This window comes from Hippocampus zosterae, chromosome 5 (genome assembly GCF_025434085.1).
Source record: "Hippocampus zosterae strain Florida chromosome 5, ASM2543408v3, whole genome shotgun sequence".
Lineage (NCBI taxonomy): Eukaryota > Metazoa > Chordata > Actinopteri > Syngnathiformes > Syngnathidae > Hippocampus > Hippocampus zosterae.
This window is the reverse complement of record NC_067455.1, coordinates 8,893,804-8,916,906: the sequence shown is the minus strand read 5'-3', so window position 1 is coordinate 8,916,906 and position 23,103 is coordinate 8,893,804. Positions and strand designations below refer to the sequence as shown.

Sequence of the window (23,103 nt, the reverse complement as noted above, 5' to 3'; positions counted from 1 at the left end):
ACAATTTTAAATGTTCGTCATATAAGGTTCCTGCCCTGCGAATTTAATTCATTGTAGATTGTGAAACTCCCAATCTAGTTGTAGGGTCAGACTATGAAATGTTCTTGTGAACGAGACCTGTTATGAAACAGTGGGGCTACTTGAACACAATAACCACGCCAACATTTAGTTTCTTAGCCAATGACGTGATCCATTGAAGTGCAAAAGAACTTCTTTGAGGGTGGGAGGGTATTTGTGTGTTGCAATGTAATGAACAGCACTGCTCCATTAATCAGTGCACTTCGGTGGCTTGGTGATGAAAGCTGACATCACGAGTGAAGAGAATATTAAATTGACAAGTGGAGGCTCCAAGTAACAGTGCAGGTAGCACTCACTTGATTACTCTCGAGAAGTTGTTGGGAGAGTGGGGGCTGGTGCTTGGGTTTGGCATGTGCCATTGGACCATATTAAGTATTTTCATTTTCTTGGGGGCTTGCTTCTTCTGCTTCAGCTTGGAGTGTAGGAACGAGCAGCTGGCTGTAGCAGGAGAAGAGGCGAGAATTGGCTCATTGCAAAAAGTAGTTACCCCAAAAACGAGCCAATTTTAGCATGGCAAGAAACATACTGTAGAAATATGTATTTCTTTATCCTTGGGGTGTTTTAAGAAAGCAAGATACAGACTTGTCATTACATAAAGACCGCCGGGAAAAGTAAAAATAAAATAGATTATGCCTCCGTTAAATAAAGATAATTTATTGATTTGTTAGGAAACCCGCCCTGAGGCACTGCTAGTCTTCCCGGGGTCCTCTTAAAACAAGAGTACATTAGATAGCTAGACAAGTGATTCTCAAAGTGTGGTACAAGTAATAAAGTAATTCTCTTCTGTTTATACCTTCATATAGAAATCCAAATAAAAATATATTTGCACTCCAATACTATTTGAGAAATGTCTTGAATCGCTCACGTAAAGAGTCATTAACTCCATTTTACGGTTGTTTTGCCTGATGCGATCTGATTGGCGGGCATGATGACGTCACTTCCTGTCAGGGAGGCTGCGTGATGGCGGCGCCCCTGACGTATCTGGCACATTGATGGTTGCCGTAGTCGTGCGCGCGGTTTCTCCTCCACGTTATCCTGGGATTTAAACCCGTGAAGAACATTATCCTGAACAAATTAGGGCGCGCTGATGAACGTATTTATGCGCGTTTAGATTGCAAAATAATTGCGTTTTCTGTAACTTACTAGCCAGCTAGCTAGCTGCTACGCTTTTACCTAAGGTGACAGGACGGTGCCATTGTAGCGTTATCTTGGAAACGTTTTGGTTGAACGCTTGTTTTTATTTTGTATTATATCATCACCTTTATAAAAGATGGCCCTTCACAGAATGCCCCTCAGGCTTCGGCAAACGGTAAGCTTGGAAGGAAGAGTTTATAGGGCTTAAAGCTTTAATTTACGCACTCATCTCTTCAGATTTTGCTTTTGGCAAATCATGTCCTGTCTCTCTGTCTGTGACCCATCTGTCTGTCTATTCAACCATCTCTCCCATCTTCAAGAAGTACTTAGCTCTCAGTTTTAAAAGCACCAACACAGTGGGGCCTCAATGTTCATTAAAAAAACAACAACGAGACAGATGTTTATTTTTTAAGTAGATGTGTCATTGTAAAATGAAATAAAGTACTGTCTGTTTGACCATAAACACTGTACTTAAATATAGGATATGTGAAACTGCACTAAAAAATTCAACTAAAATATGTTGCAGCCAAATGTTTCAAAATGATTGTAAAAAAACAAAGATTAAATTAGAATGTAATGTATTGAACATACAGTAAAAGTTTATTACATCTGAACTATATTTAAAAATGGACTGCACTTTCAAGGAAGAAATGCACTCTTACATGAAAAGTAAAACAAATGCCCTTCTCGACTCAAACTGTTAAGAGGCTGTATGTATGGCTACTATGTTATTTCATGTTAAATTGTATTTCATGTTTTAAATGTGTGTCGATTTCATTTGCATTAAATCAGTGATTCTTTTTCTCTCTATAAATCAGTCTGTATGTCGCAAAGATTGTTTTTCAACTGCTCTTTATATAAAGTGAGCTGAGTGAAACACTAGTGACAGCCTGCGTACTGCTAGTGGAACAATACTTGTACCACACTTTGAGAATCACTTGTATAACTCTCTGTTTATTTATTTTACTTTGTTAACTGTTTTGTTAAGCGCTTTGTTACAGCTGCCGCTGTTGTGAAAGCGCTATATAAATCGGCATGTTTGTAATCTATCTCTCTTTATATTTTCTGATAGGTGACGCATGTTCGGTGGCTTCATACAAGTGGATTGGGCCAACAACAGGAGGCCTTGGTGGTTGAGCCAGAACCTGAGCCCTTCTCTGTCTTTAGAACACAGCAGAATGATCCGGTAAGTAGAGCTACTTCTCTACTTATCAGCAGTGTGTGTCTGGTGTGGAAAAACATTTGTTGTGTGTGAATTTGCATGATTTTGATTCGTTTGTTTTTCTGGTTCCTGTTAGGCTAGTCAGTCAGAGAAGCATATTGGACAGTTTTACACCATACCGCCTGCAGACATCCGCACCCTCTTCCCTCATGGCCTCCCCCGACGATATCAGCAGCAGGTTGGGTCTTTAAGACATCCAGACATTTATATTATTGATAGTTTTTTTTAATTTTTTTTTTTTTTTACCAATATAGAAGTCTTAAATGAGAGCTTTCTGTGCATAGGTGAAGACGTTTACCGAAGCAGCCGTGATGGTGAGGCAGCCCGCCCTGGAGGTCATCTCCTACCTGAAGGAAACGGATATGAGCAAACCCGCACAGCGATACATGTTCTGTATCCTTGAGAAATCCGTCACAAAATTATGGAAATTATGACCCAACAAAAGGCAGTCTCCTTCTGTATGAACCTTATTGATTTGTTCAGATGGATTAAAGGGCGGCGGCAAGACGATGTCTCTGTGTCACGCTGTCCACTTTTGCTATACGCAGGGATGGCTGGTGCTGCATATACCTGATGGTGAGATAAAAAAATTGTTGACATTTTATCCAAGGAGGAAAAAAAAAACATCAGGAAAAATGTGACTAATTTCTCGAAAAGCACTTTTTAAAATCTCACGTAAACTACTTTTCCCCCCCTAAAAAACATACCACTCTTTTATCTAGAAGGTACTACCGGTACCTTTACTTTTTTCTCGTAAAATTAAGACATTCATTCAGAAAGATATTGCATTTTCTCTCAAAAGAAATTTAATTGTTCTTGAAAATGACTGTCATCCTCATTGTAAAATAAATGTTCCGTTTTCAGGGTTGCACTAATACGCCTTAGTTAAAGCTATGTCACAACTCCTCTGGATAATTATCCTGCTCTATGACTTGCATGAAAGCAGGTGTTCAGAACATTAACAGAAAAATAAATAGAAAGTCACCTGTCGATTTCTAGTGAAATGAGTGGGGTTTTTTTTACTTTGTTTTTTCCGTTTAGCTCACAGCTGGGTGAAGAACTGTAAGGAGCTCCTGCCTTCATCCTTCAACGCCTCTCGCTTTGACCAGCCTTTACAAGCCACTGAGTGGTTGCGCAACTTCAAGATCACCAACGAACCCTTCCTTTCCAAGGTAGAAGCAAAATGTTACATTAAATAGCTGTGTGATAAAAGACAGCATTCACCTCAAGCGGTAACTAACAAGGCACGTGTCGACATTAAATGGGGCTCCATTGTGTCGTCACAGCAGGTCGGGTTACATGCCGATGCACATAAAGCATCAGGCATTGCCGGCAGCTGGAAGGCACGATGGGTTTAATTATTTAATGAGACATTGATGCAAGTGGTTTTGCTTTGGCAGTTCACAATCTACTTGGCTGAATTAGAATATCACAATTGACGTCCAGGGATTGACGTCTTTCTGTTTTAAATAGAAAATATAGTACAGGTGGACAGACATATTGGTACACTCAGCGGACACTTTCATGGTATGCCTGCAACTAAATTCAGGAGCTGTATCAAAAATTCTGCCTTTAAAATTTTCAGTCCTCATCAAGTTAATCATTTCAAATGTGTGTTATTCTTGAAATTTGCACTTACAATGCTCTTTGTGCGAGATAGTGACCGGGCCAGCCCTCGAAGAGTAAAAATCTTCATGTAACTGAAATCTAAAAAGAAATCATCATCAAAAAATGTCGATAAACATACATATAATGTACGTTTTGCATAAAAGATAGAAGACGCAAATTCCTTCAAACTCTCTTAATTTATAATACAAATGCATTTTTGTAGCTAAAAAAAAACCAAAACTGGCAATTTTGTTGTTTTTCAATCGTAACTCAAGCCACTTGTGAAAGCTCGGTATATGCTTTTAAAGGGATATCAACGGTACAGTTAGAGCCTGTTTTTTAACAGAAGCAATTCTGGTGAAAAAATTTAAAAGCTGCTTTAGCACTACACAAATGTCTTGTGGAGGAAGTCACATTAAAATGTATTCAAACCTTTACTCTTTGGTCTCCAGATAAAGACAAGGCAGCGCTACGTGTGGACGAAGAGAGAGCTCACTGAGGAGGGAAGCCCTCTTGGCGAGCTGGTTGATCAGGTTGTTATTTTTCAGCCTCTCAGACATTTTTCATCACATCACCTCTTGCACTTATCTCATACATCAATCCCCTTATCATACTTTGTAGATGTACAGTGAATCCCATCTTCATTGTATTTTATTTTTTAAATACAGGAGAAAAAGATAAGATAAGATAAGATATCCTTTATTCGTCCCACACTGGGGAAATTTACAGCCTCCAGCAGCAAGAATGTATGTAGAAAGAAGAAAGGAGAAAGAGAAAAAAACCCCAACATTTTTTATTATTATTTTTATTATTTTTGTTATTTTTTATTCATCAGCCTGACAGCAGTCGGTAGGAACGAGCGTCGGTATCTCTCCTTCTTGCAGCGCGGGTGTAACAGTCTCTGGCTGAAGGAGCTACCAAGTGCTGTCAGGGCGGGCTGGAGGGGGTGGGAGGGACTGGCCATCATAGCTTTTAGCTTAGTTAGCATCCTTCTGTTGCCCACCTCCTCCAGAGTGTCAAGGGAGCAACCCAGGACAGAACTGGCCTTCCTGACCAGTCGCTCCAGTCTCTTTCTGTACCTGAAAAAATACCTGAAAAGAGGTTATAGGGTTTTTTTCTGGCTCAAATTAAGGCAGAGGTGGTACCGTCGTGACCAAGAGTTCCAATAAGAATATGACTACTCTCATTTTAAAGCATTCGATTATTAAAGCATGCATAGGAGAATGTTGGACTCATGGCTTGCGTGGTGGGGCCACTTTTCTTTTGAGACACTCAGATTATAGTGCTGTCCACTTGTGGTGCAAGAAAACTCTGTAGTGTCCGACGTTAAAAAAAATATGAAGGCCTTCAAAGAATCCTAATCTATCTAAACTATATATATTTTTTAAATATTTGTAATGTTATTAGCTGTAGTGTTTTAAGGTACTGCCATCTTTAATATACTTCTCCTTCTTTTCTGCTGCTTTATGAAATGCCGTCGCCTCATGTCTTTTTAATGTGTCAATCCTTTGAGAGCAACAACTCGACACACCCAGGTTCAAATGCTGGGAGTTGTGATATGACACCAAAAAAATTGAGACTTAAAAATCATTCCAAAACGTAATGTGACCTGTGACCTGTACAACTCAACTGGAAAAAACATATCAATCTTTTCAAGAGGAGAGGTTAAAGAAAACAAGTGAGAAAATGTGGTTGCACAGGTGTGCACACCCCTCATAAGTAATTTGGAGTTTTGCTCATAATTAACTGGTGACACTCAAACTCCTGTTAAATGGGAGTAAGCACGCACCTAAAATCATTTATGTGCCTCTGATTAACTCCAAATGAAGTTCGGATGTTCTAATAGTTTTTTCTTGACATTTTTGGGGTCACATCTTTCAGCACAAGGAGATTCTGTTATTGATGTTTTACTTCCACTCTTAAAAAGATTTGTTTTAACAATTGATTACAGCAGGTTATAGGTAAAATTAATGTTGGAAAATGTCTTCAAATGCTGTATCTTGGTTCCGTGTTTATATCACAAAAACCTTTCATGTGAACCAGGGGGTTGTGCAGGCTTTTTTTTTTTTTAATCCACCGTTGTGGGGGATTATTGTACTCAAATGTGACACATTTCCATGTCAGGGCATCAATCGCGTGAAGAGTAGCAGCGATGTGGTGGGAGCGCTGATGAAGGAGCTAAGACAGCAGAGCGGGCAGCCGGGCTGTGATTTCCACCTGGCTGTGGCCGTGGACGGCGTCAACGCCCTGTGGGGCAAGTCCAGTATTCAAAAAGAGGACAAGAGCGAGGTGAGTAAATCCAAGTAAGCTTCACGCCGCCTTTGCAGCTACGTCCTCACATGTTTTTGCTTGCCACCAGGTGGACCCAGATGAGCTCACGCTGGTATATAACCTGAGGAAGATGATGCGGAACGACTGGGTGAGAAGAATATGCAAAAAGTGTGGCTGACTAATACTGCCCTTTTTTTCTTCTTCATATGCAACTTCTTGTTTCAGACGGGAGGCGCCATCATCACCACTCTGTCTCATACGGGAGCTGTGTACCCACCCAAATTGGCATACTTGCCCCAGGAGCTGCTCGGAGAGGTCAGAGTTCACGAGTGTGATTCTTTGCTCACTTGAAACACAACTCATGAAGTTGTTAACTTAAGGCAGTCATACTTAACTTAAGGCACTTGGTTTTCATGGAGCCCACTGTGGGTTAAGGAGGTTGCATGGATGAGGCCAGTAAATGGCACGCCTGCGAATATTTGCTGCTGTTTTTGCAGCAACTGAACTGAAAGTAGCCTGGTGCGGTTTACTTGATTTATTTATGAATATAAGGATGACAAGCAGCAGTTGAAAGAAGGGTCTGGTTTTATCTGATTGTAATGGTACGGATCTGAGGGAGTTTAGGCTCATCTGAAAGCTGAAGCTCCATGCAGACTGGTTCAAGCTATATTTTAGGCTGAGCAGAGGGAAGTTCCTTTTTAGCTACATCACGGTACGTCATCTATCCTGTTTATTTAACAGTTATCCCTGTTTAGTACATGTACAATACAATACATCCTGATTGATATCGTGCTTTCACAAAAGCTGCAGCTGTAACAAAGCGCTTAACAAAACATATAAAGTAAAATAATAAACATAACTCATAACATAAAACACAGACAGTCGCGCAATCTTAACCACTTTTCTCTCATGCACTTTGTTATTTGAAGTAGTAGATGAAAGAGGAGAGAATCAAAGTGTCCTTTCACCAGTGGATCAGAGACATCATGCTCAAAATGCACACACGTTGGCTACAATCTAAGTGTCAAAGTAAACAAGAAGCCATAGTGGTCATTGATGAAAAAAAAAAAGGTTCACTTCTCCTGTCCCATGTAAACCCGTTTCAATTCCAAGCGGCGACTCTCAGTTCCAAATACACATCGGCGCTCCGTGCCGACGCTCCTCTCTCCTCATCTTCAACTTCAGTCGAGTTTGTATGTTTAGTTAAAGAAGGTTCATGTTAGCTGCCGATAGAAGATATTTATTCTGTCTATTTGTCATTTAGAGGGGCTTTGACAACATGGACCCATTCATCCCCGTGTCCGTGCCCTACTACAGTGAGAAAGAGTTTGAGAGCTGCTATCTCTACTACATGGACCGCAACTGGCTGCAGCATCCCATGAGTAAGAGCCACTCCCTTGGAGAATGTTTCCTTTGAAATACAACCATGTATGTGAAATGCTTATAAGACTTTTCCTCTTCAGGCCGAACAGAAGAGGGCAAGAAAGAGATTATCTTCATGACTGACAGGAATCCATCGTTATTGGACAGAATTTGCGCGTTCCTATGAGGTCTTAGACAGCAACCACACGTCACACACAAATATCTGCACACTAGAAATGCAGACTCAATATTCATGTCTATAATCTGTAAATTATGAATTCACTGTTTGCTAATAAATGTTCAAACTACCAACTTTTTTTAAAAAATTGAAGGTGTCTTGCTTTTCCAAAAGTAAATTCCAGTGTGAACGCTCTACACGTGACACGTGAATGTCTGGTGACCTGTTCTGGGTGTACCTCTCCTCTTGGCAGTCAGATGGATTTGGCTTCACCTCACCGGAAATGCTGAGTGGGACAAATGTTTTAGAAAATGAATGGATGGCAAAAATGCCAATTAATTACTTGTATGATCATGACTCAGCATAATAGGTTGGAGGATGTATGCCTGAAATAATTGTTATTATGCTAAAAAATTCACCTCCATACCTTTATTTTTAATATACAGTTGTCATTCGACCGAAAAAACCCTTTCCATTTGCTCTCGATTAAACAGCACCTCCAACTGGCTCATCTGCGGTACTTCACGTGCTGCATACCGGCACATCCGGGTCATTGCATACCACGCGAGTATCACGTGATTACTTCCTCAAAACAAACCGTAAACTTAGAAGCAAAGGAATGACTGACTGTGCAAAGTTCAAACCATTTCAATGCAACGAAGCCTGTCGAGAATTTACTTTAATGGCGGAGTAATGAATTTGCGGTCGTATTGACTTATACACTCGTGGTTGAGTTTAATTTCGTGCCCCGTGATATCCGACGACAGATAGAAAGGGTCCCTCTACAAAATGTTTCTGTCATTGCTTTACGCTTTTTTGGTAGCAGCCATTTTCCACAAAACAACAACGACTACCACAGGTAACAAACACAACCTTATTTAGAATGTGTTAAATGTGGCAACATTCTGTGTCTTCTCCCAACAAGAACGCAGCAAGTGTGCCGCCAGAAGCTTCGGCCATGACTCAGTGGTGTGTGAGTGTAACTCTACGTACTGTGACACCTTGGGCACCGGTTCTCTTCCCCCGCTGGGTCACTACATCTCCTACCTGAGCACCATGGCCGGAAGCCGGCTAGAGGACGCCCAAGGCCCAGTCAGACCCAACAGAACCGGTGCTGGTAAGTCACATGCAGGGTGGACAAGTTGCTTCTAAAATATAATGAACAGGGTGACCATTTATTGCTATATATATGTTCTATTGCTGCCATTTGAAAGTTACTAAGTATACAATAGTGTCAATATTAATGTCTGTGGATTGTAGTGCAATTTTTAAGTACCGGTAATTAAAATAGTTCCCAGGTGTCTGTGGCCCACGGCTTGTTTTTACAGTAGACCCTGGGTTGACAAACTGAGAATTCATTGAGAAACTGTTTGCGAAGCCAAATAATATTTTCTAAATAAACTGAAAGAAAATGGAATTAATCTGTTCGAGACCTACGAGTTATTTGTTGTGAGATGACGGATACAACTGGCCGAAATGAGTTTCCTCCGCAGGGTGTCTGGGATCACCCTTAGAGATAAGTTGAGAAACTCGGTCATCAGCAGTGGCTCAGAGTTGACCCGCTTCTCCTCCACGTTGAGAGAAGCCAGATGAGTTGGCTCGGGCATCTGATGATGGTGCCTCCTGGATGCCTCCCTGGTTAGGTGTTCCAGGCATGTCTCACTGGCATTCGGCACTGAGGATGACCCAAGGCGCGCGGGAGAGACTATGTGTGGGTGTGTTGATCATACAATATGTCACGTGTCTCCCTAAGGCCTCAGACTAACTCTCCTTCCAAACAAGAAGTACCAGAAGATGAGAGGATTTGGTGGAGCGATGACAGACGCAGCAGCGCTGAACATCCTGTCGCTTTCAGCTGGAGCACAAGACCAACTGCTGAAACAATACTTCTCTAAAGAGGGTACGTCACATCTCATGAAATACAATAACTTTTAGATAATAAAAATATGTATCGAACAATATGCAGCGGTAATGAAAATGTTAGAAAACCCTTCAGTATATTAAAAACACGAAAGCTTTTTCGAAATATGTTTTGTTTGACAGGTATAGGTTATACTGTAGTGCGGGTGCCCATGGCCAGCTGTGACTTCTCCACACGTCTGTACACGTATGCTGACACGCAGGACGATTACAACCTTCACAATTTCACTCTGGCCCCTGAAGATGTACACATGAAGGTTAGGAAACACACAAACTGAGACAAACATGGAGGAGGAGAGGATGATAGAGAAAGAAAGACAAAAGAATGAGACAGAAGATAATTCATGCGACTCCCTCAATGTTGCTATGGCCTCATGGCATCCTTCCTAACCACCTTGTCATTTTGTCAATTCGTCAATGTTGGAGAGACTTCCACTTTTTGGTAGTGCCACGTTTTCTCGACTTGATGATGACTATCACTGTGTTCCATGGTGTATTGTAATGGCTTTTTGGAAATTTTGTACCTTTCTCCTGACTGATAATTTTGAACAATGTGATACCTATAATGTGGAAGCTGAAAATGTTTTTTTTTTAAGTCAGGAAAACCCAGTAGAAGATCTGAACTTTCTTTAGGGTTAATTAGAGCCACTTTAAAAAGTGGCAGGTGTGTACTGACTGCTATTTTACATACGTCTGAAATGGCTGATTGGCCAGTTCAGAACTCAGTCACATCTAAGCTGTGAGGGTGTGCACACTTGTGCAACCATGTTCTCTAAGTTTATATTACTTCACCTCCCAGAGACAGAGAGAAAGACACAGACACACACAAACAGGGTGCTGTATGTCTGAGTGCTCTGTGACTTGTGTTGTTAGATCCCTCTGCTGCAGAGAGCCCAGGCCATGGCTCCCCAACCTTTGTCTCTGCTGGGCAGTGCCTGGAGCGCCCCCGCCTGGATGAAGACAAACGGAGCTCTCATAGGAAAAGGGTCCTTGAAGGGAAAACCTGGTGGAAAGGAGCATAAAAGCTGGGCTCAATACTATATAAGGTGATTGATGTACATACGGCATGTTGTTATAACAGCATGTAATATCGTATTCTGATTGTTACTATTTGTGCCTCTAAGATTCCTTGAGGAATATGCCAAGTATAATTTGACGTTTTGGGCTGTGACCACAGGGAATGAACCGACAGCAGGACAGATAACAAACTACAGGTGTCATATTTCACTCAGGATATTGGAGTTCTAATATCAAAAGATTTAGAGACAGCATGTTTGTCTCCCTGCAGTTTCCAGGCGCTGGGCTTCACCCCCGAAGAGCAGAAGGACTGGGTGGCCTTGGACCTGGGCCCGGCCCTCCACGCTTCGGCTTTTCCGCACACTCACATCCTCCTGCTGGACGACAACCGCCTGCTGCTGCCTTACTGGGCCAAAGTGGTGAGCGCAGCAGAGTGGACACTTTTTATCTTGCATTATTATGCAGTGGCGCTGGAATAGATAGAAGTCTATGGTGTCATGAACCAAGAAGTGTTGAAGATGGCTGTCAGCGTTTTTTGACGTTTTGGATTAAGTTAAAAAAAAAAAAAAGCAAGCAGTCTCAGGTGACTCATCTGCATTGGACAGAAACAGTATCCTCTCTTGTGATCAAATCTGAATTACAAGCACTAGCTACAATAGCAGCTGTTTGACAGAGCAATCTCTCATAAAAGAGGCCAAGATTGCAACTCCCGGTTGAAGTATACTCCAAAACTAAATGCCGAACAAAGAGAATTTCACAATGTGAATCATAAAACCGTAGTCATAATCAAAATCAAACTATATAAAAGCAAGACTGGAATTTTTTTGTTTGTTTTACAGACAGCAGAGGCTACTCTTTTCTCTTCTCAAAGTCATTCATGTGCTCAAAGGCCATTGCTGACTTGCCTAAAACACATTCAAAAAAGAAAATTGAACATGAAAAAGAGGAAGTCTGAAGATAAAACGAGAAAGAAAAATGCAACCATCTTCACTGAAAAAAAATTGTAAATACGAATGGTAAATTAGCAATGACATAAAACACAGTACCGGTATATAAAAAAAAGCTCTCATTTATTGTGGAATCTTTAGTGTCAATGCATGTTCATCTACCACACCAAAATATATTTTGAATGCCAAGATTTGACTCCCACCAGGTGCTAAGTGACATCCACGCAGGTCGATACATCCACGGGGTGGCGGTGCACTGGTACATGGATGGCCTGATCCCCGCCGGGCCCACCCTGGGATCAACCCACCAACTTTACCCGGAGTATTATCTGTTTGGCACTGAGGCCTGCGCAGGCTGGAAGCCGCTAGACCGGGGGGTGAAACTAGGCAGCTGGCAGAGGGCCGAACAGTACGCGCATGATATCATAGAGGTAGGATGGCGGGTGTTCCAGGAGTGTGAGTCAGCATGCCCGTAGGCTGTCACTGCAAGCCGGGACTAGTTTATTTCTTCATGTTCAGGATTTAAATCATTACATGACGGGCTGGACCGACTGGAACCTGGCGCTGGATCTGACTGGCGGGCCCAACTGGGTGAAGAACTTCGTAGACAGCCCCGTCATAGTTGACGCTAAGCGTGACGTCTTCTACAAGCAGCCAACCTTCTACGCATTGGCCCACTTCAGGTAGTCAGGCGAAACTTAATCGTTGTTAAATATTTTTAGACTGCAGTCAATTTTTTTTTCTTTGGGCATAGTAAGTTCCTGTGTGAGGGCTCTCAGAGAGTCGGTATGTCCACCAGTGGGGAAACAAACCTGAAATTCTCAGCCTTCATCCGACCAGACGGCGTAGTGGTGCTCATCATCCTTAACAGGTTGTATGGTCCAGTGAACAACTGCATATTTGCCGTTCGGCATTCACGTTTAAACATAAAACAAAGATAATCACACCTCAAAACAAACATAGCTTGGCATGTATAGCGTTTCAAAGTGCACCACACATTTTCAGTGGGGGACAGGTCTGGACTGCTGGCAGGCCAGTCTAGTACTCGCATTCTTCTATTATGAAGCCACCCTGTTGTAACATGTACAGAATGTGGCTTTGGAATCGGGGTTTGTAGAACAACTCAAGTCAATAAAATTCACGGAACAGTTTGTGTTTAACTTTGGAGGTTCCTTCCACTCTATGTGAGCGAGTGATTGAGTGAGTGTGACTTGGCTCTAAAAAAACTGCGTATGTGTCGTGTAGGTCATCATCGGCCATCCAGTTTGAGGTGTGGGACCAAATGGTGGGCTACATCCCCTCCACAGCGCCACCTCATTCCGTACTCACGCTTGCTTGGTACACATCAGGACTCAATATGTACCGGTAATGTTTTTATTGTTCACATGCAGGTGAGCCTTAGGACTTTTTTTAAGTTGCTATGTTCCCAGCGTTTGTTGAGAACAATTGCCTTGACTTTCAAAATATCAACCCCCGCTCCCTTGAGGCTGTGTGAATTTGTAAATTTGCTCCACGAATTCTTTTGACATGTAAAACCATCTTTTGCATGGTTTATTTACATTCCTAACCACATTACTATTTTGACACATGCACTTTGTACTTGACGTGTACTGCTATTTAATTTCAAATAAAACTTCCATCTGTATTGTTACGCCTGGGTTGATTTTGTGAGAGACAAATGGAAACCCATTTTTTCACTTTATTAATACATCATAGACATATTTCATTTATATAATATACAGTTTGTTAACCATGTATGTCATTCACATTTGTGTCTCCATTCTTGATGTTTTTCTTAGCAAACCTTTTAACTTTGGACTACAATTATTTACATTAAAAAAAAAGTGGTAAAAATATGGTCTTGCAGAGAGGACTAAAATGAAAGGGATGACATCAGATTATAACATGTACACCAGCAGAAGTAGGTGGAATTGAAAAAGTGGGGTGAGCGCTGATGATGAGTCATTTCATTGGCGTGAAGGTTTTAAGCTGTCATTTCCCTTTTAGGAATGCTTAAAACAAATGCGAAGCCAAAGAAATACGCTCGTGGAACGTCAAATAATAAATAGTTTATGAATATGTTTGCAGCAATGTGGCGACTTGGGAGATACAAAAGCTTGACATTTGCCCAAAATAGTGTTTAAAAGGGGAAGTGGCTTGAGGGGTAAACAAGAATTGGCCTCACCTGGAGTGGAAACGAGACCTTAAAGGGGACATGTTATGGAAATGAAAGAGCTAATTGCTTGTATACAATCATGTATAAGGTGAGAGGCGACTCAGTTGCATGAAACAGAACAGACCCCCCCCCAAACCGTGTCCTGGACTTTTAACGAAAGCATGCCACAGAATTTGTAAAAACAAATGAGATGTGATGGGCGTGTTCATGGTTCAGGAGAAAAGAGACATTGAAAAGAAAAGTACAAAAAATTGACGGCAACAGAGGCGAGGGGGGCGCGAGAACCGTCTTTTCTGCGTTTTGTTTTTCTTCTTCACCGTCCTGTCTTCAGAAGGACCATCTCTCCTGTGTGCGGGGGTCCATGGAGAGGGTGGGGGACTCTGACGGGGGCTGGGTGCTGCTGTCTTCGCCGTTCAAACTCTTCCGACAAACGGGACACGTGTCGTGCTGTGGAACAACCGCTCGGCGTTAACTCGGCTCGAGTGTGACAACAATGTTGGTTGTTGTGACTCACCATCTCCAGCCACGGTACTATACAGGCCGAATGGAAGAAGTGGTTACAGGGGAGCTGTCTGACGGCCTCGCCCACTTCAAAGTCTTCTTTGCACACTGGACATTCCATACAACAGTCTGCCCACACAAGTTGAACACTCATTTCATTACTTTGGAATGGATGCGATCAGTTAGTCCATCGACGACACCTCAAAGCTTTTTGAACTCTGAACAACCCAAATATATTTTTTCCCTCTGTCTTGTGACCCTTTAGGAATTGTATTTGAGTAACCCTGCTGTCCCGCAATAGAACATGGCATCTGAAGATCAGATTCGAGATGAACACCGAGTGGGGTGACGGACATTTGCTTTTAAACTGCAGCTGTTCAAGGTGAGCATATTAGCATCCACTGTTGTTAGGAGTATAATACACAATTAAAAGTGAGACACTCAATGTAGTTCTTATGTGAACAGATATTCAGGTCGTTCCACGGCAGGCTATTTTTATTGTTGGCTGCACTGCTAATGGGGGTGTGACCTGACAGAAAAAAAGTTAACGGACAACATTTTTGGTGATGTAATTTGTTAGCAGTTTTTCACTTTCATTATTACCCTCATCTAAAGGAGCCCTCGAGTTCCACCGGTCCCAGCGTTTCATGGTTCCAAATGGCACAGAATAGACTAATTTGCACCGCAGCGTCGGACTGAGGCTGACTCGAGGCACAAGAAAATGTTCACTCACTGCTCTATTGACACCCTATTCGAGTCTACAATGGTTACTTATGTAGGTAGTCCTAATATTTAATTCTTTGTACAATTCAGACAAGCGGAAATGGGGTTTCGGTAAGATGTGAACATCAGTGGTGACATACATTTAAACGGCATTGTAGATCTCTAGTCCCCCCCAAAAAATACAAATCACACTAGTTGTGTCAAACGGAAAGTGACTTTAAGGACACAGTGTGCATGATAACGTGAGAAACGATGTGCGAGGTTAACCTGCTTGTTCCTGAGAAATATTCACAAAGGGTAAAGAAGAGATCCTCTCTTTCTCTGCTGGAGGAGGCCCTGTGTTCTCCAGCTGACCTAGTAACTACACACATACAACATTTTCAGCAATGAGGATGGGGAGGGGGGAAATAACAGATATGGCGTAGTTTGCTGTACTTGTGTTATGACAGCATCCAGGCCACCCTGTCCCCAGGCGTAGTCTCCCGGATTAGAATGCAGCATCCCTGTCCTGAAGAAGCACAAAGCACCAGTTGTCGTTGGTCATGTTGTAAGCTGAAATCACGCTCTGACCAAAATCAAGTTAACTTGTGAAGGCATTTCACCATGACAGCGGCGGCGAACCGGAGACTCCGGAGTTGGCGAAGAGGCCGGCGAGGAACTGTTGAACGATCCTGAGTAGGAGGACAATGAAAGTTTAATGCATCGTTTCTTCACATTTGTAGAGCCAAGCCATATACCAAATAACTGGCGTAGAAATACGAAAATAGAGAAAGACCATGTCATTGTTTTGCCTTTCAGCTGATGCCAACCCACCCTTCGACAGCGGGTGAGCGGTCGGGCCTGCTGCTGACTCTGGACCTGTACCTCCTCTGGGTGTGTAGGCGCGGGGGGCGCGCCGGGCCCCAGTGGTCGCCGGCACCCAGTGAACCCGCCAAGGGCCCCCCGAGGCCGGCGGGGACAGAGCCCCCAATGGGCCCGCTTCCGAAACCCCCAAAGTCGCTGAGCCCGCCCAAGCGCCCACCGGGGAGCCGGGGCTCCGAGTCGGGGTTGTCGCCGTCGATGGAAAATGGCCGCTCCATTAAAAGCAGGTGCCAGAGCTGCGAGGACGATGACAACACGACACAGGAGGTTAGTTGTCAATTGTGGCTATTGCGAATTCCGTATTAATGTGTGTTTTGTTTAGGTTTGTTCAACACAACAATTGAAAGCGATCCCAAACTTTTAGCATTTGCTGTCTTTTTTGCACACTTCTGACTCACCGCCATTGCGGCATCTTATAGCTGCACAGAATTGTGGGCGAGTCTGCAGTAGCATTAGGTATTGCCAAAAAAAATCACTTCAAATCTTGGGAGGCAGAGATTTAGTTTAAACTTTATCTTGAAGTGAATAATTTGAATTATTCGATTAATCATTTCAGTCACAGGTTGTCACTCAGGAAAGAAACGTACCTCTGCAAACTGAGTGGTAGTGTCATCTAGTCCATTGCCGCCGCCCTCTAGGAGGCTGCTGGAATTACAGAAAAAAATAAATGGCGGCTCACCACGACTCGAAACCCATTGAACGAGACGCGTCTTTTACCTGGAATCTTCCGTCACTTCCTCGATGAAGCCCGAGTCACAGCGGGGACAGATATATTCCTTGAAAAAGTCAGAGCACACATTTAGACATTGTGATAAACACTCCACAGATTGAAAAAAGAACACGATGTAGATATTCAACCACATTCGTGTTGAATGTTGACCAGAATAAGCATTGAACATAAATAAGTCATTGGCAAAACAGCATTAAAAAAAAAACCTTAACATGATGACAGTACACTAAAATTATACTCAACAATGTTAGACCGGCAGTCATTGTTTTTCCTCAGGAGGTTGAGCTGGTCTGCCAACCACACCTAAGGCACGTTCAACAAGGCGCGCACGTGATTTTTGACATATCAAAGTCAGGTCTGTGATCAGATATGGTATAGTTGGGATGTCTTTGTAGGAAGCCGCCCTAGGCTATTATTTAAAAAAATAACAAGGAGGCGTCGATGGCATTTGGCTTGGAAAGGAGGAAATCTCATCAGTATGAGACAAGCAGGCTGGGATTCCCCTCGCCCAGGCCAAATACACAACAATTTAGTCAGGTCGGAAGATTAGATTCCGTGTGTCGAAAATATTTACATCACACAGTAAAAAGTCGGACGCAAAATTAGAGCGACCTTAAATAAATCATTCGCTTGAGCAGAGACAGAATCGCACATTCAGATAATTTCTCTGGTCTTTAACTCTTTCATGCATTCTGTTACCTGATACAAAAAACTTTGGCTTGACCTCTGGGGGTTAAAAAAAATTTAAGCAGCTTCCTGGGATGGATTGTGTTCAGTTGCTTCAATAAAGATGAATGCAGGAATTAAGAACATGATATTTTATGTGAGAATTCAGGCTGTGACGAATGCTTATCTTAATATTTTTGAATTTAAAAAATAACTGTTCATTTCAGTCCCTTTATTTTAAAACAGGACATTCTTCCAAATCGACAGTGCAGAAAATGCACAAATAAATAAATTATGATTCAGTAACTGGTTTGGTCTGTAACATGTCAGAAAATAGGTTGTTGTCCAAGTTAAAAGCAAATGCTTTCATTTTGATTCAACACCGCGGCTCGGATAATGGACAAAGATAATCAGTCCGCTTTCATGAACGACTACAAAGAGTCAATATTTACACTTAAGATGACTTGAAGCTGAATGAAGAAGCAATTGGACACTGAAATTAAAGTCATCTAATTGATGATCAAAAATTATTTGATCACCGATTAGTTACACGTCGATTTCTTGTCGCACCTCTGATGAGAATGACGTTTTCTGTTGAGTAACTATTTCAGGTGGACTTTTTTATGCTTATTTCTTCCCACCAAGTGTAAACAGAGTCCTCTAATGCCTCGGCGGCAGTCAAATTAAGTCATTTTGCAAATTTAGGCGGCGGCAGCACATGCGCCTCGTTCTCAGCCTTTTGCAGAGTGTATCACCGTTTGTGAATGTTTCGGTGTTTGGCGCCACACATAAAAAAGCTTGGCGGATCGATTGATAGTTTTGTCTTTCAAGGAAATCATTGTGGTGTCCGCATTCACGACTTTGTCTGCCTTTTACCATTGTTTTTGTTGCACATAAACACTCCTGCGCCATGCAATTGCATACATTGCATTTATGACCCAAATTGAGTTATGGCTGGGTGATGAATCAATTTGATCAATTCAATGACATTTCTATTTGTCAGCACAATTCTTGTTTGTGCTTCCGTGATTCTAGACGCGAATAAAGTGGAACTAGTTTTCAAGACCAGTCAGTGGCGCCACATCTTCCTGATGTGTTTGTGGGAAAAAAAACCCAGACTTTAATTCCCGCTCAGAAACTGACAACATAAGCGGAATTGTTTTCACATTGTTGTACGTATAACAAGAAAGGAGCCCTAGTGGAAGGAGGGGAAAAAGTTGATTCAAATTTGTCACAATTTATTTTTTTTTAATGCCACATTGCTGAGCCCTAATTTTAAACAAGGAATGGCAGTAGGGTAGTCCTCGTGGGAATCTGCTATTGTGGAATATGCCGTAGATTTGAAAGCAGTCCTCGGACGTAAGGCCGCAGTGCAAAATATTCCATTTACGTATAGTTTCTAACCAAACGCACGCAAAAGACAACCACATGAGTCCAGTAAAGATGTCATTACATAACGGAGACGTCTACTCATGGTGACGTCATGTCAATGCAGCGCGTAATAAATCGACTGTTTGTATGGTCAAATGACATTTCTCAGCATGGTGTGTATGCTTACGATCTCCAGGTCAAGTGGTGAGTTTACACTTGAAATCTTTGCTAGAATATCACTTGTTCTGCCCTTAGTAGGGTGAAATGTTTTACGCTTTATAAGAGAATAAAATCTAGTGTTTTATTATTATAATGAAATAAAGCTGCTCTACAGGGACAAAGAGAATAATGGTGTTGATTATTTTATATTTTTTGTAATTTCCGAAAAGAATTCTTACTTCATTAGAATATTAATTTGCTTTTAACTGGTCATTTTAGATTGACTCCGTGGGCATTAAAAAAAAACAATGTTTTTTTTCTCTGCAGATTCCTGTGGGGACAAGCAGGGATCAAAGAGAATTCACCAAGAAGTATGAATCAAATAATGACTTTTTTCAATCTTTAAGTGTCGAATGTTACAACGGCGGCCGGGGACCCTTCTCCTATCCTATTGAGGGACATTTTAGTTTAGTTTCGTTTCAGCTAAGCCAGTGGTTCTCTCAAGCTTTTTCTAAACACAGTACCTCCTAAAATAAACTTTGCTCTCCAAGTACCACCATAATTACCAACATAAACTGTAGTAGGATACTAGTCCTTACAAAATGAGGCAAAAGTTTTATTCCTGGAAAGTGCACTGTATATTCAAATTTTTTAAGCCACTGTAACATTATACATTGTTTGAACATTAACACTGTGCGCTTCAACGTACCGGTAAGCAAAAAAAAATTACACCAAGTGTATTCCAAAGACGTGTTAACATTTTTCACAATCAATTCATAAAGATGCATATGTACTGAACTTGGTTAAATACAACTCAACTGGCTTTGAGTCTTGAATGTGTGTGAGCTTTTGTTTGTGTACGTTGTGGTGTTAAATTTAAGCCTGTATTCATGCTACTCCCATGTTTCCATTTCAAATTGAAAGTAAGTGTCGATGAATGCAAAACTCCCTTGATTAGTCAATGACTGACTTCTGATCCATCTATGGGGGGTGAGGAAATCAGTTAAAATAGGCTTCATATGTCCTTATTTCGATCAGCAGTGTATTTTAATGCAACACACAACAACCAGAATAGACAGATCGTGGCTTGAGGCTAACTCTTGTTGTTGCAACAATAAAAAAAATCAGCCAATTTGTTTGAAATGTCCATTGATAGATCAATTTGCAGTTGTTACCGGTGTGTATACCGCGTTCACAACTGCAACAACAAACGCCGCTGACTGCTAGCAGGCTAGCTAGCTTCTTCGCTAAGGAAGACAAGCGGAGCACACGGTAATCGGACAAGACGCCAACTTGTCAACCGAGCAAATACGATGACATACAATCGACATTGAAATACGAACGTCTTACCGGGAGTTTCGGGTTTACTTCTCCCTTACAACAGTGACAGAAAAACCGATGCGGGGGAACAGCCGCAGCCTCCGCCATCTTCCCCAAGCCAGCACACAAACAGTGACGTCGGTCCTCCACCAAGTCACTACGAGGACCCGCCTCCTTCCCAGCATGCACCTCGCCGCAAACTGCTCAATCACAGCAAGGTGTAACCTGCTTGCGGAAGTACTCGCCTGTTGACAAACGTAGAATAGTGTGTGTCCCAAAATTTGTATTTGTTTTCTAACAGCACAGAATTACCTTTTTAAAAAAAATTCAAGATCTGTATTCGATTACGGCTGACGAACGGTTATGGAAAGCATGGAGTGGGGACGATTTATGGCTTCTGTGATAACTCAGCTGTATTTAAGATGATCAAAGATAGATTATAGAGCAATTTAAAACAACCATCGCTGTATAAAAACTGCTGTACATGGAGCAAATCTTATATATACAACAATTATTTTCATAGTCATTCATCTTCCGAGCCGCTTGATCCTCACTAGGGTCGCGGGTGGTGCTGGAGCCTATCCCAGCTGTCTTGGGTATTATCTTGAATAAAGTAAAACGAGCAAAAACTTTCTCCATTATGATGGTTATTCAAAGTAACTATACAAAGTAATTGAATCTGTGCTGTATGTTACACATTGAGCATATTTGACAATAAACGATGACCTTATTCACAGTTTCACTCTTTCGACCGTGCAGGCATCTTTGGTATTTTAATTTTCTTGGCGTCTTAAACACAGAATACGCGGACACTTGGCCCCCGTTATCTTAGCCTCGCCGTAGGCGCACAGCTCAAATTAAGAGCTCCCTGTTGCGACAGCTGACGAGGCACCACTTCCGGTGTCTCCGGCTGCCAGAGGAAGTAACGTGACTACAGCCCGCTGTCACAAAATGCACTAGCACTGTAGTAGCATCGTGACAAGTGTTTCCCACTTTTTTCCCATCCGTATTTCCTTCAAGACAACAGTCTGACGTGGAAGAGTGACAGCAGCCATGTTGCGACCGAAGGCTTTGACGCAGGTTCTGAGCCAAGCCAACACAAACGGAGTCCAAAGCACACTGTGAGTACTCCTAGCCTAGCTGGATGCTAACCCTGTCAGCCGTTTTTAAAACTTTCAAAATGGGGAATACTGACTTATTAAACAACATTTAACGTCCTGCCATCACATGAAATTGTTTTGCAAAGGTTTCCAAAGACGCCAAATGTTCACTTTTTTCTTTACTTTATGTAGGTGACCATACTTTGCTTTTCAAAAAAGAAAGAGCTGCAGCTGGAGATATTAAAACGATACTCGCTTTTACATTATTACATCCAACGAAGAACCTAATGTATATAATTTTGTTATGCGCAAATAAAATAATGTACTGGATTCTTATCTAAAGTTCTTGAGCGTTAGTGATGCCCTGTTCCGGTACTATTCGCCTTTTGGATGGCGATGCACGTTTAAGGTTGCATCTGGTTGTTCAAAACATGCAATTCTATATGAATTTAGTGCATATCTTTTGTGTTCTGCACTGCATGTTCAGTTATCCAAAATCCATTCAAGTGTGGCTTTTGTGTATTTAAAACTCGGCTGTCAGATTGCTAAACAACGAAGGCTCTCTCCTGGCCTACTCTGGCTACGGGGACACAGACGCTCGGGTCACCGCCGCCATCGCCAGCAACATCTGGGCAGCATATGACAAGAATGGACACCAGGCCTTCAACGAGGACAAACTCAAATTCATTCTCATGGACTGCATGGTAAGACATGAGTTTCTTCTTGTGAACATTGCAGCTGTTGTCAAATACATAAAGTCACAAGACCAAATCTTTTATGTATTTATTTTTGTATTTTGACATTTGTTTACTTTTTAAAAAAATCTATTTTCTTTACAACAAGAACGCTTTCAGACCAATATTAGTTTTTAAATTGGTTTAAATATGTTCATTTTATGCAAAGAAACCCATAAATAGCAAAATTAAAGAAACTTTGTAGTGGTCTCCATTTTCCCCACAAACTTAATATATTTTACTCATTAATTCATAAATCATAAATCTCATAATTTTTTCAGTGCAATATAGAAAAGTATCGATTCCCCAGAAATGTGTTGAGTAAGGGATCGGGTGCCGTTTTTCTTAACTACTCAGAGGTTCTAATGGTTTATAATGAAATGGGTTCCTCTTTACACAAAAGAAAAGGACCTGTGCATAGCATTTGCTTCAACACTATACCCAATGTGGAGCAGTTACTCGAAAGCCAAGGTGCGTTACGTGCTGAAACGGGCCTCTTACTGGAAAAATACACCTAACAGCAGTTTGTGTGACAGGAGGGAAGAGTGGCCATCACACGAGTGGCTAACCTACTCCTATGCATGTATGCCAAAGAGACAGTGGGCTTCGGAATGCTCAAAGCCAAGGTGAGGCAACGCCATAACAACGTTCTCAATTTGTTGCTCACGTGCGCTTTTGTCGAGCAGGCCGAGGCTCTGGTGGAGTACCTGGAAGAACCTTTGACCCAAGTAGCCGCATCCTAGTGGGACTGTGTGGCCCAAGCTAGTCCATGGTGTGGCTTCTAGCCAATATCTCATTGTCTCTTTTTGTTTATTTGTTTTGTTCTAATTTAATCATGTAAATGTGTTGCTGTTATTAACAACAAATGTGTCTATTTAGTCAGATTTCCTGTGGAATTTTGTCTCGTGATGTCATTAAGCTTCATGAAAGCATTCAGATTGATTTCTCAAGTGTTGTTGAATTGTAATTAAGTTGAAATATTACCATTTAATTCAGATGAGTACAATAAACAATTTTTGATTACA

General features: G+C 41.8%; 4 protein-coding genes across 7 annotated transcripts; 3 read left to right on the top strand and 1 right to left on the bottom strand.

The window, feature by feature from the left end:
* The first annotated feature begins 1,014 nt into the window (after positions 1–1,014).
* On the top strand, positions 1,015–7,987 carry dap3 (death associated protein 3). Its single transcript, XM_052066210.1, has 12 exons — positions 1,015–1,387; positions 2,285–2,398; positions 2,511–2,612; positions 2,719–2,827; positions 2,918–3,010; positions 3,476–3,606; positions 4,495–4,575; positions 6,167–6,331; positions 6,402–6,461; positions 6,539–6,628; positions 7,578–7,695; positions 7,777–7,987. Exons 1-12 carry the CDS (start codon positions 1,349–1,351, stop codon positions 7,860–7,862), a joined length of 1,188 nt encoding a protein of 395 aa, XP_051922170.1. The 5' UTR covers positions 1,015–1,348; the 3' UTR covers positions 7,863–7,987.
* A 421-nt stretch (positions 7,988–8,408) lies between these two features.
* Positions 8,409–16,767, top strand: gba (glucosidase, beta, acid). Of its 3 annotated transcripts, XR_007962498.1 has the most exons (13): positions 8,409–8,712; positions 8,779–8,970; positions 9,607–9,753; positions 9,897–10,030; positions 10,647–10,819; positions 10,898–10,987; positions 11,062–11,209; positions 11,944–12,168; positions 12,257–12,420; positions 12,492–12,608; positions 12,983–13,102; positions 14,680–14,796; positions 15,936–16,767. XR_007962498.1 is itself a non-coding variant. In XM_052066205.1 (12 exons), exons 1-12 carry the CDS (start codon positions 8,643–8,645, stop codon positions 14,690–14,692), a joined length of 1,593 nt encoding a protein of 530 aa, XP_051922165.1. In that variant the 5' UTR covers positions 8,409–8,642; the 3' UTR covers positions 14,693–15,299. The 3 variants fall into 3 exon arrangements, 2 of the variants coding, with proteins under 2 accessions (XP_051922165.1, XP_051922166.1); XM_052066205.1 differs by lacking the exon at positions 15,936–16,767 and having other exon boundaries at positions 14,680–15,299; XM_052066206.1 differs by lacking the exons at positions 8,409–8,712; positions 8,779–8,970; positions 15,936–16,767 and adding an exon at positions 9,386–9,568 and having other exon boundaries at positions 9,639–9,753; positions 14,680–15,299.
* On the bottom strand, positions 13,417–20,425 carry rnf115a (ring finger protein 115a). Of its 2 annotated transcripts, none has more exons than XM_052066217.1 (9): positions 20,275–20,425; positions 16,716–16,774; positions 16,586–16,643; positions 15,951–16,234; positions 15,740–15,808; positions 15,573–15,645; positions 15,405–15,498; positions 14,428–14,543; positions 13,417–14,360 (listed from the first exon to the last, which is right to left on the bottom strand). In XM_052066217.1, exons 1-9 carry the CDS (start codon positions 20,350–20,352, stop codon positions 14,241–14,243), a joined length of 951 nt encoding a protein of 316 aa, XP_051922177.1. In that variant the 5' UTR covers positions 20,353–20,425; the 3' UTR covers positions 13,417–14,240. The 2 variants fall into 2 exon arrangements, with proteins under 2 accessions (XP_051922177.1, XP_051922176.1); XM_052066216.1 differs by having other exon boundaries at positions 16,586–16,640; positions 20,275–20,387.
* Positions 20,426–21,114: 689 nt separating this feature from the next.
* lamtor2 (late endosomal/lysosomal adaptor, MAPK and MTOR activator 2) lies at positions 21,115–23,103 on the top strand. Its single transcript, XM_052066241.1, has 4 exons — positions 21,115–21,365; positions 21,886–22,048; positions 22,615–22,704; positions 22,765–23,103. Exons 1-4 carry the CDS (start codon positions 21,298–21,300, stop codon positions 22,819–22,821), a joined length of 378 nt encoding a protein of 125 aa, XP_051922201.1. The 5' UTR covers positions 21,115–21,297; the 3' UTR covers positions 22,822–23,103.

Coding starts and splice junctions, on each gene's coding strand:
- dap3 (XM_052066210.1), top strand. CDS start 1,349: ATGGCCCTTCACAGAATGCCCCTCAGGCTTCGGCAAACG. Junction 6,332..6,401: donor AAAAAGAGGACAAGAGCGAG/GTGAGTAAATCC, acceptor GCTTGCCACCAG/GTGGACCCAGATGAGCTCAC. Junction 6,462..6,538: donor AGATGATGCGGAACGACTGG/GTGAGAAGAATA, acceptor TTCTTGTTTCAG/ACGGGAGGCGCCATCATCAC.
- gba (XM_052066205.1), top strand. CDS start 8,643: ATGTTTCTGTCATTGCTTTACGCTTTTTTGGTAGCAGCCATTTTCCAC. Junction 8,713..8,778: donor AACAACAACGACTACCACAG/GTAACAAACACA, acceptor TCTCCCAACAAG/AACGCAGCAAGTGTGCCGCC. Junction 12,421..12,491: donor TACGCATTGGCCCACTTCAG/GTAGTCAGGCGA, acceptor CTTTGGGCATAG/TAAGTTCCTGTGTGAGGGCT.
- rnf115a (XM_052066217.1), bottom strand. CDS start 20,352: ATGGCGGAGGCTGCGGCTGTTCCCCCGCATCGGTTTTTCTGTCACTGT. Junction 16,775..20,274: donor AAGTAAACCCGAAACTCCCG/GTAAGACGTTCG, acceptor GACTTTTTCAAG/GAATATATCTGTCCCCGCTG. Junction 15,646..15,739: donor GGTTCGCCGCCGCTGTCATG/GTGAAATGCCTT, acceptor GTGCTTCTTCAG/GACAGGGATGCTGCATTCTA.
- lamtor2 (XM_052066241.1), top strand. CDS start 21,298: ATGTTGCGACCGAAGGCTTTGACGCAGGTTCTGAGCCAAGCCAACACA. Junction 21,366..21,885: donor AACGGAGTCCAAAGCACACT/GTGAGTACTCCT, acceptor CTCGGCTGTCAG/ATTGCTAAACAACGAAGGCT. Junction 22,049..22,614: donor TCATTCTCATGGACTGCATG/GTAAGACATGAG, acceptor TTTGTGTGACAG/GAGGGAAGAGTGGCCATCAC.